This window comes from Falco cherrug, chromosome 11, assembly GCF_023634085.1.
Source record: "Falco cherrug isolate bFalChe1 chromosome 11, bFalChe1.pri, whole genome shotgun sequence".
NCBI classification, from domain to species: domain Eukaryota; kingdom Metazoa; phylum Chordata; class Aves; order Falconiformes; family Falconidae; genus Falco; species Falco cherrug.
The window spans coordinates 20,782,282-20,798,799 of NC_073707.1; the positions used below are offsets into that span (position 1 = coordinate 20,782,282).

Sequence of the window (16,518 nt, forward strand, 5' to 3'; positions counted from 1 at the left end):
GGCAAAGTCTGTAAATAAAAGCTGTTTAAATGCCAACAAATAACAAATATGCTGACTCTGGAGGTTGATTGATTACAAATTTGTATTTTTTGTATTTTGTAGCTTGTGTTTTCAGCTCTACCGGACTCATTGACAGTACCATCCCACATCTAGTTGTAAGCAACTGGAGCCATTTAACTATTTAATGGTATTTTGATTATTTGTCACAAAGCATTCTGCAATTTATCAACTTGCTTTCCAAGTATCTCATTCCTGCTCCTCCTCTTTGATCAGTGAAAATGCACACACAGACAAAACTTTTCTGAGCCACTTACAATGTGTCTGCTTGAAATTACAGAGAAATCCACGCCTGGAGAGTTTTCTAGACTCCGAATTTCTAATTCCTACGAGGTGGTAGGGGGGGGTTGCCCTGATGTTTTTTTACATTGACTCAACAGCAGGTTTTTTGGTTTCTATTTTCTCGGTCTGCTGCAGCAGGGCTGTTAGGATTCAGCTCACAGATTCTTGTAACAGGAGAGCCGTCATCTGTGCTTGATCTCAGAAGGAAAGGATTGAAAAAGTCAGGGCAATACTGGGGAAGAGAGGCTGCTGAGGAATGAAAGTGATGTGTGAATTATAACTGGGCTTCAGCACTGTTAAAAGTGGAGAGATGTGGCCACTTCCTTCCTCACAGCCCCAGCAATTTCATTATGGCTGCACCTGAGGACATCAGATAAGGGCCTGTCCTGGGCGCCGCAGACCCTGTACCCCAAGGGCTCGGTTTCATGTTTCAAAAGCAGAAGAAAAATAATTACTTGCCAGCCTGAGAGGCAACAACAAGACAGACCAGAGTGGTGAAGGAGAGCATTTTTTTGTCTCAGGGGAAGAAAACAAATGCAGTGTATTACTGGGTCTGAGCATCAGCTGAAGGCGGACAGCTGGCTCCCAGGATTAGCACCCTTCCTTGGTGGGGAGAGAAGTAATTTTACAAAGTGGAATGAGGCAAATGAAGTTTTCATTGCAGATGAAGAGTGGGAAACACTGCTGACAGCCATCTCAATGGACTGATGAAACGGCAGCCCCAGGGAGACTGACTGTTCAAAGGCTCTTTCAGTTATTTAATGAAGTGTGGTTGAGTTTTGACCCCTCAGCTTCAGTGCCTGAGGTTTTCTGTGAGTGTTTGAGGTCTTACTCCTATTCCTGAGCTCATTGACTACTCAGGGCATTTTAAAAATCATACTTCCATAGGTTTGTAATGATTTTTTTTCTTGCTGCGTGAAAGGCCACACAACTGCCAGAACAAATTCATCATATGGTGGAGCCAGGAGAGGGACCGAGCCCAGGAGCCCACTGCAAGCACTGGGAGCAGGTGGGGACGTCAGCCAGCCTGGGCAAACCACCACCCCAGGCACCACCTGGTGAACAAGGCTCTAGCATTTACCAGTTCCCATGGCACTTGTAACAACAGCAGGTTAAAGAAATCTGTTTATTTAGAGAGAAGAGACTTGTCTGAAGACTTTTGACCAAGTTCATTTAAACCACAGTGGATAACGCACCATGCTGCACGGTGCACTCCTGCGCTGGTGTGAGCTCCCATTGCCATTAGCAGAGTTTTATCCTTTGCAAAATGCAGGCTTGCTCCCCCTTCTCAAAGGTTACTGCCAGGAACACGGCTTCTCCCCCCTCCCTCCCTCTTGTCCCCCGGCTGGTGACCTGCCCTCCCGCACTGGACCCCACCAGCGGCCCTGCAGCAAGCACGACCACAGCTGGGGATAAGCAATGCCAGAGAAACACATTTTTAGCTCCACTTGGCAATTTCAATTCAGGAGAAAGACCCGGGCAGGCAGCCCCCAGCTGCTGCTCTGTGTGTGGCTGCAGGTCCCCGGCTCAGACCACCAGCACCAGTGATACTGCTGCAGTCCTTCATGCTGGCACGGGACTGATGGTGACTGACACCATGTCAGCCCATGACATCATAAAAATATCTTAGTTGAGGCTGCAGTGAGTTTCTTTTCTGGCCTAGCACCCGCAACACCGTCAGCCTCTTGGCTAGAGTACGTAGAAGTCGTTGTTGTTTGACAGGTCGCTGTAATGGCAGAGGGCAAGAGCAGGAGCCTGTGCTGGCGGGGGCTCGGGTCGACTCCTGCTCTGACCCCCCTGCGCCATGGGCCCACCCGAGCCTGGCTTGCAGAGATGAGCGTCCCACCGGGGCTCAGCCACAGCCCGATGCTTGCGCTTGAGTCTGCTGCCGCTGTTGCAATAGGTCCCACAACACTGGCATGTCAAGAAGTGCTTGGCTCGGTGTTTGGCCTTTGACTCAGGGGCCGAGGCCATCCCTCCGGGAACAAGAGTCCCTGCCGTGGCGCCCTGTGGGCTGGGCTGCCCTTTCAACCGGCTCCTTCTCCTCTGGACGGGGTCCAGGCTGATGTCTGACTGGGAGGAGCAGCTCTCGTTCCAGCCGGCACCGGCGCTCAGGCTGCGCAGCGGCAGGGCAAGCCGCAACGCCTTCCAGAACTGGGAGCCAGAGCGCTTGGACTTCTCCCCCTTCCAGGTGACAAAGGAGACAGACTCCTTCAGCTGGAGGATGCTGGGGTGGGTGCACTGCAGCGGCCTGTACTCCACCACGATGAGCTTGGTGGCGATGGCGTTCTGGCACATGATGCCCAACTTGAACTCCAGGAGGCTGATGCTCTTCTCCGTCAAGTAATCGGGACTCAGGACCACAATCATCCTGCGGCTCCTCTGGATGAAGTCAAACACGGCTTCGGTGGTATCTAAGAGTGCAGGGACAGAGGAATTGGGATGCACAAGGGGGAGGGGGTGGGGAGAGAAAAGCTGAAGGAAGCTGTTTGGTGGCATACCTGCACAGCTCCTCCCTTCCCACGGAGGGAAACCTGGCACAAGCCCAGTGACTTTTGAGTTGCCCACGCACCTGCTGGCAGGGACTGCAGGAGCAATAGCAGCATTTTTGCTTTGCAGGGGTTTTTTGAGAAGGCTGAAATGGTAAACAAGCCAGGATGGCAGGATGAGCCAGGACTGTACTCTGACTCCTGCCCTACACAGCACCACTCCTGCCCAGGGAAATGCAGGCTCTTGGTAAAAGGCAGGTCTTGTTTGGGAAACACCTGCCCAGACCCACACGTCTCTCTCTCACGCTCTCTCACCTAGAAATGGAAGCCTCCAAACTTAGAAAGCAAAAATGTGAGCCTTAAACCTTTCCATGAGTTCCCCTAGCCATGATGGAGGATGAGAATACTGTCCTTCAAAGCATTTCTGGGGATTAATTGCAGTTTGTAAAGCTCAGCAAGATGCTTAGCTGGAACAGTGCCAGGCAAGGGCTGCATCTCTTTCATTATGAATGTTAAAAAGCAGCAAATCTGAAGGATGTCCTTGGACTTCCATTTATGGCTTGGGATGCAGTAAGCATATTGAAGGTGTCATGGCTAATGGGTGAGCAGTGGAAAGGATGGAAGTTAACAGGGCTATGGCACTTAACAAATTAACCCAAGCTGATTAACAGAACTGTAAAAAAATTTAAGAAGTTTTTTAAAAAAAAACTTACTGAGTGTGGGTGCCTGAGATGGGGGGGACCTGAGGACAAGGTGGTGTTCAAGCAGGAAAGGGATTACTGGAGCATCAGCTTGCACACTCGGAGAGAAAAAACCTGCCTGCAGGAATGTCTTGCAAAAAGCTGTTCTGGGGAGAAGAGCTACCTGCTGCTTCCATTGCCTTTCACACTGCTAAAACCCCGATTCCTCAGTCTGGAGACTCCTCTCCCTCCCCGCCGGTGGAACACTGGTCTTTTATATAAATAAAAATACCGCTCCTTCCCTGCCATGGCAATGTCTTTTGCTCTTCCAGCACCTGGCTGTCTCTCTCCTTCCTTATCTTGCAGCAGAAGGTGCACCGTATTGCACCTGGATGAATCTGATTTAAATATTGTACAGAGCAATACTTTTTTTTCCAGCTATGTAACTAGCTGTAAAACTCGTCATCATTAGATTATTTGGGGACCAAGAACTTGGGATAGGAAAAAGGATTAAACAATAATATCCTAATGGAGAAAGTAAGGCACTGTTTGGTTCTTTAACGTAATACTAAGATTAAAATCAAACTCTTTGGAGTATGTTTTTCTTGTATACAGTTTGGGTGGAATTCCCCACCTGACACATACTGATTCATTGAAACCAAAAGTAGATGACAGTCAGTACTGTCAGAATTGTCACTTAACACCGCAAAATGTTCTTACCACCCTATCTCAAAGGCACAAAGAATTGGCAGCAAGCTCCCAATTTACTGAGTCCAGACCTCATTCAAACCTTTCCATAACCGATTGAGATCTGTTTTGAAATCAGCCAAGCTTCAACATTTTGTGAAAGGAAAAGCCCCTTTGCTTGTTTGAAAGGTCTTTCTTTTTGAAACTGGAATCACAGAATCACAGCGAAACATAGGCAGGAGCAGCCCCTGGGAGGTCACCCGTTCTACCTGCCTGCTCAGAAAGCACAGGTTCAATTAATGTGATTCCAACACTGCTGAAATGAAATGTTTTGATTGAGCTGACAGTGATGGTTTTCTTTCACCAGTTTTGAATTTGCAACACTTTCTGAGACTCAGTATTTTTTGGCAGAGAAAATGCTCACATTCCCAAAGATAGTTTTTATTTCTGAGAAGGGGATGCATTTAGACTTGGTTGACCAGGACACCTTGGGATGTTCAGTTTACAATGTAATCTCAGCTTATGAAAAATCCTGACTGGCCACTTCACAGTCTCCAGGCAGGATGGTCCCTCCCCGTGACACCAACAGGACAGGGTGGGACACTGAGCAACGACACTGCAGGGGTCTGGGTACCAACAGAGCTGGGAATTTGATACTCTTGGATATCTGCTTTATACTAAATACATTCCATCTGTACTACATGGTTATGAAGGACACTGCATTTTTTTGTTGGTTTACTTATGTCTCCTACCCTAATGCACCCCAGAGATATAACAGAGGACTGCAAGAGCCATACATTTGTCCCAGCCCAATAAAAGCTGAGGGGTCACAGACCCCAAATCCACAGATGACTCCGAATCCATAGATCGTGACAATTATTCATTGCTCTACTGGTCTGGAAGTGCTAGGCTCTCTCTCTCAACTTACCTCCTAGCACGCAAATAAGGGGAAAAGGCAAGAAAATGGCTTGGATGAAAAAATATGGTGCTGAATGAACCTTTTCTACCCAACTACCTGGAAGGTGATGGGCAAAGCAGCCTAAGAGTGAGTTTCATTTCTGTGATTAGGGCAGATTTCCAAGACACTTGTTCAACATTCTGGCTTGGTCTATCAAGAGGATGGTGTTTCCTTCCCATCTTTCTATTTCATGACTGCAGAGTGAGTACTGTTCAGGTCAGAGACTTTCTGTGTGTGCACATCCACTGCTGGGTGACATTTGAATGCTGCACATCATTGTGTTTCTGCTTGCATGGCCCTGGTAGCAGCGGTGGTGCCTCAGGATCTCTACGGGCACGCCATGAAACAGCCAGGAAAATGCCCCCCCCAACAAGGTGTCCCCAAATGATCTTGATGCTTGGACTACACACAGTCATCTTTCTTTTGCAGATGCAATGGAGAGGAAAATGATACTTATGAGAAATGCACAAGGACTGAAATGCAGAAGTGAAAACGTTTTATTGAAAAGCAAAATAAAATAATACTGACACTTCACAGACCAAAACCACAAAACATACAGGAAACAGAAGGGAAAACTTTGGACCAGCTGTTCAACATCAAATGGCACGGGGCGGGTGGGGAGGTATTTTTTCCAGTTTGTGCCATGCTGTTTCCCCATGAAATAACAATGAAGAACTTTATATGAACTGCGTATTGCTAAACACTAGGTTAGAGCACAGAAACTGAAATGAACCAACTGAACTAGACAGATGCTCTGACAGAATTCCACAATGGAAACCACACGTGGCACAGGATGAAATGGCAGGCACATCTGAGGTGCTTTGCAGATCTACATTATGACTGGGACTGGGCTTCACCCCTGGCCTGAGAGCTCCCAGCAAAGCCAGTGGTAAAGCTCCCGGGGGAGCAGAGCCTGCTCCAGCACTACCCCTTGCACACTGCTCCCTTGGGACCTCTTGGGCCCCTTTCAGACCATCGCACCTTTTGCCTTGTGGGTGCTCTGCTGATGTCTCTCAGTAATCCTGTTGTGGGATTGCGATGGCACCAAAGGCTACTGCAATGCATGCCAGAGAAAGTCCCAGTCTATTATTTATTTGGAAAACTCTCTGAATAAAACCAGCAAAATAAATTAGGTGGATTTAACCTCCTAAAATAATCACTTACTAAAACATCAGCAGAAGATCTCTTCGTACCTCAGCCAAAAGTCAGATGTGATGTGGTAAGCTCTGGGATGGTAACTAAATTTATGTGCTGTTTTGAGTCACTTTTTTAAAAATCAAATTGGAATCCAACACAGTTCTGCTTTAGCCTCAGGGCCTTCCCTCTCCCTGCAGATCTGGCAGCTAATTACCGAGACGCTGAAAACACAAACAAAAAGGTGAAGCTGGGCAAAACGACGTGGTCGCAATAGGTTCACAAAGTTGAGCATGGGTTTGGGTGCTATCTCATATAAACTAAGCAGATGAGGAGCTCCACTACCTTCAGTGAAGCTGACTGCAATTTGATCTGCTTAAAGCAAAGCCTACTTGGGGTGGGTAGGATGAAGAGGAAGGTGAGAAAGAAGCTTTGTTTGTTCCACATTTGTACAGTACTTGCCCAATGGCACAGGTGGCTGCGGCTCCCCGCTGCCCTGGAATAACATCATTAATCATGAGATACTAAGAGCAAGAGGCTTCACTGCTCTAGGATTCAGCCCCACACCTTTAATCTTGGGCTGTTTACTGCGATGCCCTTAAACCTCCCTGCTCAGCCAGGTGAACAGCACACAGACTCCAAATTGTAGTGCTTTTTTTAATACCATTATGAATGGATGTGCTTCACCCGCTGGAAGACAACAGAGTGAAAGAATGAGTCAGAGGTGACTCAGAAACAAACATTATCAACGACAAATAAGCATGCACTTAGTGTGCGTAACACTAAATTCCACAATTAAGTGGGCAGGTCCTTGCACTGGGAGCTACAGGTGTATGAAGACACCCCCAGAGCTTGTAGTTCTATGTGGAAACATTGTGAACAACAGTACCAGTCAATGCCAGGGTCCCACCGTGCTTTGGTCTGTCGTACAAGGGAAGGGATGCTCACCTCCTGGGTCTGAAAAGCCTGTCTGCCAGGGTTTAACTCACCAGGTCCTCTCCTATGCCTGCTGTCTCCCACTGAAGCAAGGGCTGGTACTTAGTGGGTTATTTTTATATTTCCATTTTGTGCAAAGGTCGGTTGCAGAAGCTGAGATACATCCTCTGTTCTGCAACTCTGGGCGGGAAATAAGTTGGGCAGAGACTTGCTTTGTAATGCCAAGGCTAGGTTAAACCTGAGTCCTGAATTATGAATGGTGAAATTGTTCATACCCAGGCAGAGAACACTGAAGCTTCATACAATCATAGAATAGTTTGGGATGGAAGGGACATTTAAAGGTCATCTCGTCCAACACCCTTGCAACCAGTAGGGAGATTTTCCACCAGATCAGGTTGATCAGAGCCCCGTCCGACCTACCTTTGAATGTTTCCAGGAATGCAGCATCTACCACCTCCCTGGGCAACCTGTTCCAGTGTTTCACTACCCTCACTGTAAAAAATTTCTTCCTTAAATCTAGTCTGAATCTAACTTCTTTTAGTCTAAAACCACTACCCCTTGTTCTATTGCAACAGGCCCCTACTAAAAAGTCTGTTCCCGTCTTTCTTATAAGCCCCCTGTAAGTATCGAAAGGCCAGAATAAGGTCTACCTGGAGCCTTCTCTTCTCCAGGCTGAACAACCCCATCTCTCTCAGCCTTTCCTCATAGTCTTACCCAGCTAGACAGAGCTAGCAGTTTTTATTAAGTTCAAACAAGTCTGTAGGCTCTCCTGGGGAGTTGGACATACATCCACTGTCACCCCAGAGGTCTTGGCAGTGCCTTGCACGATGCTTTCCCCCAGCCAGCAGCACAGAGACAGTAGGTGGCTTCAGTAGTAAATTGGGGTACTTGCTTGTGAAGTCCCTGAGTTTACCCAGCGAAGAAGCATCTCTCAGACATGCTCCATGGCCCGTACTAATGAGACATTTCCCCTGGACTACAAGCATTACAGCCCTGAAGAATCTGGGATACTCAGGAGACTGCAAAGTCCCAGAGACTAACCACTCATTAGTAGAAATGCTACAATACAAATATCACCTAGCAGAGTTTTTTGGGTTTGGGGTTTTTTAAATGCTTTTGTAACAGCCATTTCACATTGCCAAACTATCTGAACGCACCTGCTCCTCCAGAAATGCAGGGAGCAAAGATGAGAAGCCTCAAGAGTCTACACTCCTCCCACTGAAGAATGATCAGGGCTATATATCTGGCACATGTATGAAAGGTTCTGTATTGGAGCCACCTTTCAAACTGTTCCCCAGCCTCTGCAACTGGGACCAACAACCAGGAAGGAGTGAAGCCACTTAGGAGAGGAAAGGAACTCTGTCCTGGATGCTAACAAAGGTCCCAGAGGAACTGCATCTAGGAGTACTGGCCTGTACAAATACTAAGCTATCCCCATGTGAAGGCTGCATCCCACCTGAATAGCCCAAATTTAGACGTTGAGCCCAGGGCTTGTATGGTTGATGACAAGGATGTGCATCTGCAGAGGCAAGGCATATGCATCTTTGGTCTCTCTACTGCCAGGGCAGCAGAAAAGCTGCATGGAGGCATCACTGTCCTCTGAACTGCTTGGGAAACACGCCGAGTTCCTTTCCACTGCCTGGCCTAAGTTGTGGATTTTTGGGGTTTGTTTTGGTTTGTTTTCTGATGGTGTCAAACATTTTTCAGGGATACGTATGAGTTTCTCAAGGCTCAGACTCCTGCCGATTTTTTTCACTGGCATTTCCACCCGCAGCTGATTCCAGAACCTGCTCTTTGGGAACTTGGATTTTTCGCCTTTCCATTTAATGACAGTTAAGGCCGCCTTGGCCTGCTTCAGCTCCTTCACTTTGCTCTTCTTGATGGCTTTGTACTGCACTAGAATGACTTTGATGTTGCCCTTGGAGGCCATATTCTCTAGACCAGCCTTGAGCTCCAGCAGGGCCTGTGTCCCCTGCAAGACGTAGTTGGGGCTCAGGACAACAAGCAGACGTCGGCTTTTCTGGATGAAGCTCAGGGTTTCGTCTGTGACAACTGGGAGAAAGAAACATTGAGGTAGTTAGTGATGGCTGAGAACCTGCTGCTGAGCTTCTAGTGTGACACCAGGTGTTTCTTGAAGGGGACAATAGAATCCCTTGGAGACTCTCTCTGGAGACTATACAGGTCCTTCCCAACCCTGCAAGTGATTCCAGGTATGGCCTACTACATCACGGCTGGTACCCACTGCCCCACAGAGTGACACCTTCTACTCCCAGCCCCAGGCTGCCTACAGATGTGTCCCTCCCTCTCCACGCTACATGGAGATGCCTGAAGCACTGTACTACACAGCAGTGGCACCACCCAATGCTATGAGGATGCCATGTGGCCAAGAGGGCAGCTCTAGTAGGCTCAGATTTAGCTTCCTTCTAGTGAGAGTGGAAAAAGAGGCTCTTGGGAGCAAAGCAGGATAATTGCCAGCTGGACACCACATGATCTCAAGGAAAAGACTCAGCCTGAAGAACTGTCAGGAAGCCCAAATGCCTGTGCTTACATCCTCCTCTGGCAGATGTCCAGAATGACTCTGGGTAATCCCTTCACTCCTTTTGTCTTAGTTTCCCCACACCAAACCCAAACAGTAAGTATCTACACCTTTCCTAAGTGTCTTCATGGTTAATTTGCTTTGGAAATACCGCCATCCTAACTCCTTTACTCATCCAGCTGTTCCTGTTGCAGTCATCGATGAAAGCAGATTTGAGTGTTTCTAGAAGTGACAAGTAAACTGCTCAGGACTTTTAATGAAGTGTCCCAAAAGTTACATCACTTCGAGCTGCAGAGATGTCATGGTAGCTGTGGATCCTCTTTGAGTTTCTAACATCCACAGGTAGACTGCCCTTAGGCACCATTCTGTAACTAATGTGAGAACTCCCTCTAAGTGTGAATCCCAATGCTTGCACTCTGCTGCAGGATCTCCCAGACTTCATTGACAAGGGAACGCTCTTGACTGGTCAGAAAATACAATGGAAAATAAAATAACACTGACGGGCAACTTCATTTAGCTGTCAAGCATGTTTGATTAGTTCCTGTCAGCAAACTTGCAGGATAATCCATCTCACACTGTTTCTTCATCAAGGACAACATAACTCCCTATCCAAGACACAGATGCACACCCTAGAGGCATGACACCAGCTGCCAAAAGCTATTTCCTGGCCCACTGTGCTTCCCTAAGAACAAGATTAGTCAAACCCTAGCTAAGAAGCAATGGGGAAGCCCCAGCAGTGTTGCAAACAGCAGCGCAACGATGAACCACCCCGCAGTGCTCCAGAGGGCTGGTGCTGCATTGAGGCTGGCAGCGACTGCCACGGCGAGCAGGGATGGAAGCACTCCAGAGGTGAGGGTGAAGGGCAGGGAGCCCAGGAGAGCTGTACCGGGAGGAAAATGAGACCCTCCAAAGGGAAAGGATGGCAAGAAGCGGCAGAGGGAACAGGAGGGAGATGTACATCTTGAGAAACAACTGGTGAGAATAGCTTAGAGCAAACCTGCTCTGAGCCTGGCACTGGCATCAAGCAAACAGAGCCTGGAGGGTGCCCTGCCATCCAGGCTGTCTCTAGAAGAAACGTATTTGTTTGCCCTCAGACTTATTGGTGCGATGTCCTGGCAACGATCTAGGAGATAAAGGGAACAGATCCCAGACTGATCCTGCTCCCACTGTCATGCAGCTGGGATGAGACTCCAAGCAGTTCCTCCCGTCCTACCCAAAAGGGACCTCTATGGACTTTATCAGCACAGGTTCCGTCATCAGCGGGGTCCTGATCCAAAGCCCATGAATCCAAAGTGGGGTGGTCTGCACTGGCGAAAGTTCAGGCTTTGAAATTTTAGTAGGCATCAGGGATCATGCAGCCAACTCGGCCCCCAGGACACTGGAAATGGAGACTTGGCTAGATTTCTGCCCTTGCTGTGACACCTGTGTGACCATACGCGTATCTGGAGAGTTTCATAAACTTCCATTCTTGGTGATTCCCTGCATCCCTCCAGCAGATGCTGTGTCCAGAACCTTGTATGATTTAGCTTGAAACAGTGGGGAAAAAAAAAATCTACATCGTAGTAAAGAGATGCGTCTCACTAACTGCAACAAAGTACTCTTAATCATAGCAACTTAATTGTATTCCATGTTAGACACAGACTCTCTAATTAATGAGAGTGAGTGGGAGGCATTCTGGGAGAGCACCTTATCTTCTCACTGATGTTGGCACAGTGCTCTCCACACCTCCCTGAAGCAGATACTCCTGTTTTTTACAGGCACTCACCATTACTCTCTGTGAGCTACCAGTCTGGTCCAGTATCACACTTCCTCAGACTTTCCTTTTTAGCTTTGACTTTAACTCCCTTTTTTAAGACAGCTCAGAGAGTTTGCATGAAGGTCAGTAGTCCAGTTCCCTCACGTTGATAGATCAATCACTCCTGCACATCACTCCAAGAGAGAGCAAGTGAAACAACCAACAACCACCACTTGCCCACCGTAGCCTTTTTTGGTGGCCTGGAGCATCTGCAACACGTCACATGAAACAAAAACACCAGAAGATACCAACAGCAGAATGTTAATGGAGATGGGGAAAAAACAAAGGATAAGGTTAATCTGGATAGGACAGCTCCTATCTATTATGGTATCTCAAAGAACAATGAAGAGAGAGTGCGTATGGAGCACGGCCCCCTGTGAAATACTCACTTCCCCCGGGAAGGCTGTCTCTGTCGAAGATACACAGCTTGTACCCAAACTCATTCTCCAAGACTCCCCGCAGTGTCAGCAGCACAAATTCCTCCTCCTCTGCATTGCGTGCGTAGGACACATACACATCGTACTCCTTCCCGTCTGAGCAGTGGGAATGCAGAGAAACACAAAGGGCAGAAGACACACTTGTGATACCACACATGCTGAGCCTGACTTGTTTCACGGGAAAAGCAGATACGACAGCTCACTGAGCCCAGGCACCGCAGATTAAGACACATCGATTTCCATAGTTAGGACACAGCAGCAGCACTGCCTCTTTGACTACCCAGCCTGAATGTGCAGGTACTCAGACACTGCTGCGTTGCTGAAAGCATGAGACCACAGCAAGGTGACAAACCCATTCTGTCCCTGGACCTTTTGTCTTTTGACATCTTTGACATTGCTTTCTCTCACTGCTGTCTATCCACATGAGCAGTCCCACCAGACAGAGACTTGCACCCTGCCTGCACCTTCTGAGAGCCACCGCACCCCTTGGCAGGTTCACACCACAAGCTGCAAGGGCTCACACACCATCCTCATCCTACAGAGGAAGAAATCTCAGCTCAGAGTCCCAAGAGATAAAATCCCAGTAACACATGGAAGCTGTGGAAGAACTGAGGACAGAAGGGTGATTTCCACATCCATCCTTTTGGATACCTTCCTACATTTTAAAGCAGAATCACCCTGGATTCGTGAATCCTTACATAGAGTCACCAGAGAAACCAGGGGCTTACTGAAAATTCTTGACTTTTGACTATCTAGATCAGGTGAAACAGCCAGCCATCAGCAGGGCAGTGCCCCACTGACAGTAGACACATCCACGTTTCAACACTGCAGAGAATACAGAGGACTTCTCCTTCCATTCCCCTAACTCAAGCTTGACTCCTCTTGCCCTAAAATGTCCCACGCAACTGAATGTAGCTATAGAAATGGAAGGTTGAAACGTCATTATGCTGTGGAGAGGGTTAAAGATAGCTTATATGAAAACTCCTTCATTTTCTGGCCTGTAGCAGGATAAAATAAATGCAAGCACTTTAACTCCTTACCTAGAATGGTTTCATCTGTTCCAAAATGAGCCCGATAGAAGAGGACCATTTCAAGCCAATAAACATGATAGATGACTATCAGCACCACAATGAGCAGGATGGTTGCCCCCAGTCCACATGCCAGCTCCACGGTGTACTTCGGTGCTACAACTGGGTTTGAAAAGAAATAAGGGGTCTGGTTTACAGAACAGCTTGGGCCTTCAGCTAAGCAGGAACAAGCTTATGTCACATGCAGCTAAACACCACAGAGAAACAGCCAAGAGCCATGTTGGCCCTTCAGAGGAAGGTGACCAAGCCAAGGCTTCTCTGGCAGGACATGTCATGGCTGGCCACCCTGGAGTCCCCGTTCTGGGTTACTAGGTCTGGTTGGGCTGGCAGAGAAGTCAAAGCGCAGGCTGGACTCCTGTCTCTGAGCAAGACCCGGGGAGCGGCCAGATGGTAGAATGACCTGTTGACAGAAACCACCTGCACAGTCCAAAGCCAGCTCATGAATGCGCACATTCTTAGCGGTATGTGCAAACTTAGGGCAATACAACAGCACTTACTTCCAGGAGAGCCAGCCAGAGCTTACCTGCAGCAAAATAAAGGGCCACCATTTCCCCTCACCATCAAACACACACAGATCTTGTGTCTTGTCCCAGACTGACAGTGAGGATATAACTAGCCATGGCCTGATAGTTTTCTATCAGGAAAGAAGAATCACCATTCATTACAGAAAAGCTGAAGTGCTTGCAAACAAATAGGACAACCCGTGGACATCAAGCTGGAAGATCACAGGCACCCCTCCAACTCACAGCGTCTGTCACACTACTGCCGATTCTTTGTATTAGGGTCAGAAAATAACTCTTCTAACTGTATCCCTGGGCAACTCTGGTTTTCTGAAAATTCAGGTGGCAGGTAACATACACATTAGCAAACTGCACAATAACAGTACAGCAGTGAGCGGAAACCTCACCAACTTCAGGATTTAATAAGTTTTATTAGAAACTGAATTAAAAAAAGAGAAAGTGGAAGGAATTTAACAATTTTCATTAGGTGATGAGCAGAGGTAGTACAATGAGGAGAGGGAAACCATCCAGAAAAATCAGGAAACATATATAACCTAGTGTGATGAAAGAGCTGGAGCCAACAGATATAGCTGCTAGCTAAAAACTGGAAGACAAGTGCTGAGGGGTTAGATTCTGGCATGCTTGATGTTCCTGTGTGCAGCGGGATGGTCTACAATGAGCTTAGCTTGGGGTTGCTCTGCCAGCAGTGGTCAGGTCTGGTTCTTGGATTTTGTTGTGGAGCAGAGCAGAAAGGGAGGGGACTAACCAGGTTGGATCAGAGCAAACCCACTCAGCTGCCCAGGAGCAGATAGGGGAGGAAAAGAGCAGGTAGTCCAGAGCAGTCTACTAGGAAACAGCATTCAGGCACTGCTGTATAAAGAATCTGAAGATTTTGGATCCGCTTCTGCTACACGCACAAACATAGCATCCCAGAAGAATTATGTATATAGGGTGAACACCCTGGCACATGGTTCCAGCCTCAGTTGTGTTTGGTCTATTGTTCCTTCCTAATGATCCAGAAAAGGTTTGTCTCTGCCCTGGTTTCAGCTGGGATAGAGTTAATTTTCCTCTTAGTGTGTGCAGTGCTGTGTTTTAGATTTGGTGTGAGAACAATGTTGATAGGACACTCATGGTTTTAGTTGTTGCTGGGTGATGTTTATACCAAATCAAGGACTTTTCGGTTTCTTGGGCCCTGCCAGTGAGAGGGCTGGAGGGACACGGGAAACTGGGAGGGGACACAGCCAGGAGAGGTGACCCGAACTAGCCAAAGAGGTGTTCCATACCATGGGGTGTCATGCTGAGTATATAAACTGGGGTAAGAAGGAGGAAGGTGGGGACGTCTGGCATTATGGCTTTTGTCTTCCTGAGTAACCGTTACATGTGATGGAGCCCTGCTTCCCTGGGGGTGGCCAAACACCTGTCTGCCCGTGGGAAGTAGTGAATTAATTCCTTGTTTTGCTTTGCTTGCTTTACCTATTAAATTGTTCTTCTCCCAACCCCTGAGTTTTACATTCCTTTTTGATTCTCCTCCCCATCCCTCTGGGTGAGGGGGAGTGAGCAAGTGGCTGCATGTGGTACTTGGTCGCCAGCTGGGGTTAAACCTTGTCAGTTTCAAAGAAATGGGACTAAAAAGGAAGAAGAACAAGTACCAAGAAGGAAGACGAAGAGCTCTGTGAGCCTTCCCATGATAGAAGGATGGAGTATGGGGAGGAAGGTGTCCAGCATGAGCCACACAAGGCAAGGCAGCATCCCTTATGGGAGAGGGGAGGTCCAACCTACAGTAAGGTGTTGAAGCTCTAGATGAGGTTAATAAGGAGGTGGAAATATCTACTGTAACCAGGAAACCTCAGATACCTATAGCAAAGGCTCAGTTATTACTGAGAGCTGGGTCTGGGAAACAGGAAGAAAATTTTGATGAAAGAAAAACGTACGAAAAAAGCCACACTGAACAGAGCTGGATCAATCCAAACCATCCATGCCAAGATGGCTGCATCTAGACTAGAGCATCATCACAGCAAGGACTGAAAACACAGAGCATCAGGTTTAAACTGTCTCACTCCCTAAGCAATGTCAACGAGTGCAGTCTGCCTTTCTGGAGGATGCCAACTGGTAGCTGTTGCATCATGCAAAACCATCACGTAATCAAGTAACCTGAAAGCATTTCAAGCAGCCCGTTCCCTCAGGTTTGTTTCAATTGTGGTACATGGATGGGATGAGAACAGCAGCTCTATCCACCTCTCTCTCTCCGCAGGCACTTGTCCATGGTAGGGTTTAAGTACCATGCAACCTTTGCTCCCTGCCTCCAAGAAGCGGTGCAGTATGACAGCAATAATACAGCACTGCGTACAGAACAGCATGTTGTGGAAAAAGGCCTGATGGAATTACTTGTTTCGCAGGGCAAGGCTCAAGGCAGGACCAAGAGCTCTCTCTGAACACACCTCATTTCACACCCATGCTCTGCAATTATTTTACCTTTCATGTGCACTATGGCCTGGCTATGGTCCTCGCCTTTGGCATTTCTGGCATAGCAAGTATAATTCCGTTTCAAGTCCTCCGGTGTGGCTTTTGCAACTGTTAGAGTCCTTATGACAGTTTTGTCTTCAAATTCTCTAGTAATTTCACTGTAAGATAAAAACTAGAGCATTACATACATGAAACTGCAGCAAGTTCTTAGTGACAAATACTCCTTTCCCTGATATAAACCAACTCTTTCTTTAAAAAAACCCCCAAACACCTAAACTCGTATTTATAAATTGATACACACTTCAGATTTTAATACAGCTGCAGCTGTTCCTTTATCCGATTTTCCTTAACATTTATTTTGCCACTCATAATACTCTCATTGCAGCTGTGTCATGTTGCATTCTAGAGATAAAGTCAGTCCTTGCCTACAAAGCAACAAGATCTCATGAACTCAGGATTCAGAACCCACGTCACAT

The 16,518-nt window shown here is 47.4% G+C and overlaps 1 protein-coding gene across 6 annotated transcripts in view; it reads right to left on the reverse strand.

Moving 5' to 3' along the window:
* Positions 1–1,703: 1,703 nt before the first annotated feature.
* IL1RAP (interleukin 1 receptor accessory protein) overlaps positions 1,704–16,518 on the reverse strand; it is a 49,231-nt gene continuing 34,416 nt past the window's right edge. For 4 of the 6 annotated variants that reach the window (XM_055723673.1, XM_055723672.1, XM_055723674.1 and 1 more), the window contains exons 8-11: positions 16,052–16,200; positions 13,032–13,181; positions 11,944–12,087; positions 5,628–9,275 (exon numbers count right to left, since the gene is read on the reverse strand). In XM_055723673.1, the coding sequence (XP_055579648.1) occupies positions 8,695–9,275; positions 11,944–12,087; positions 13,032–13,181; positions 16,052–16,200 (1,024 nt within the window). In that variant the 3' untranslated portion in view covers positions 5,628–8,694. Of the gene's footprint in view, positions 2,754–5,627; positions 9,276–11,524; positions 11,764–11,943; positions 12,088–13,031; positions 13,182–16,051; positions 16,201–16,518 lie in introns of those variants that run through there. The other 2 variants (XR_008734465.1, XM_055723675.1) reach the window with 2 other exon arrangements.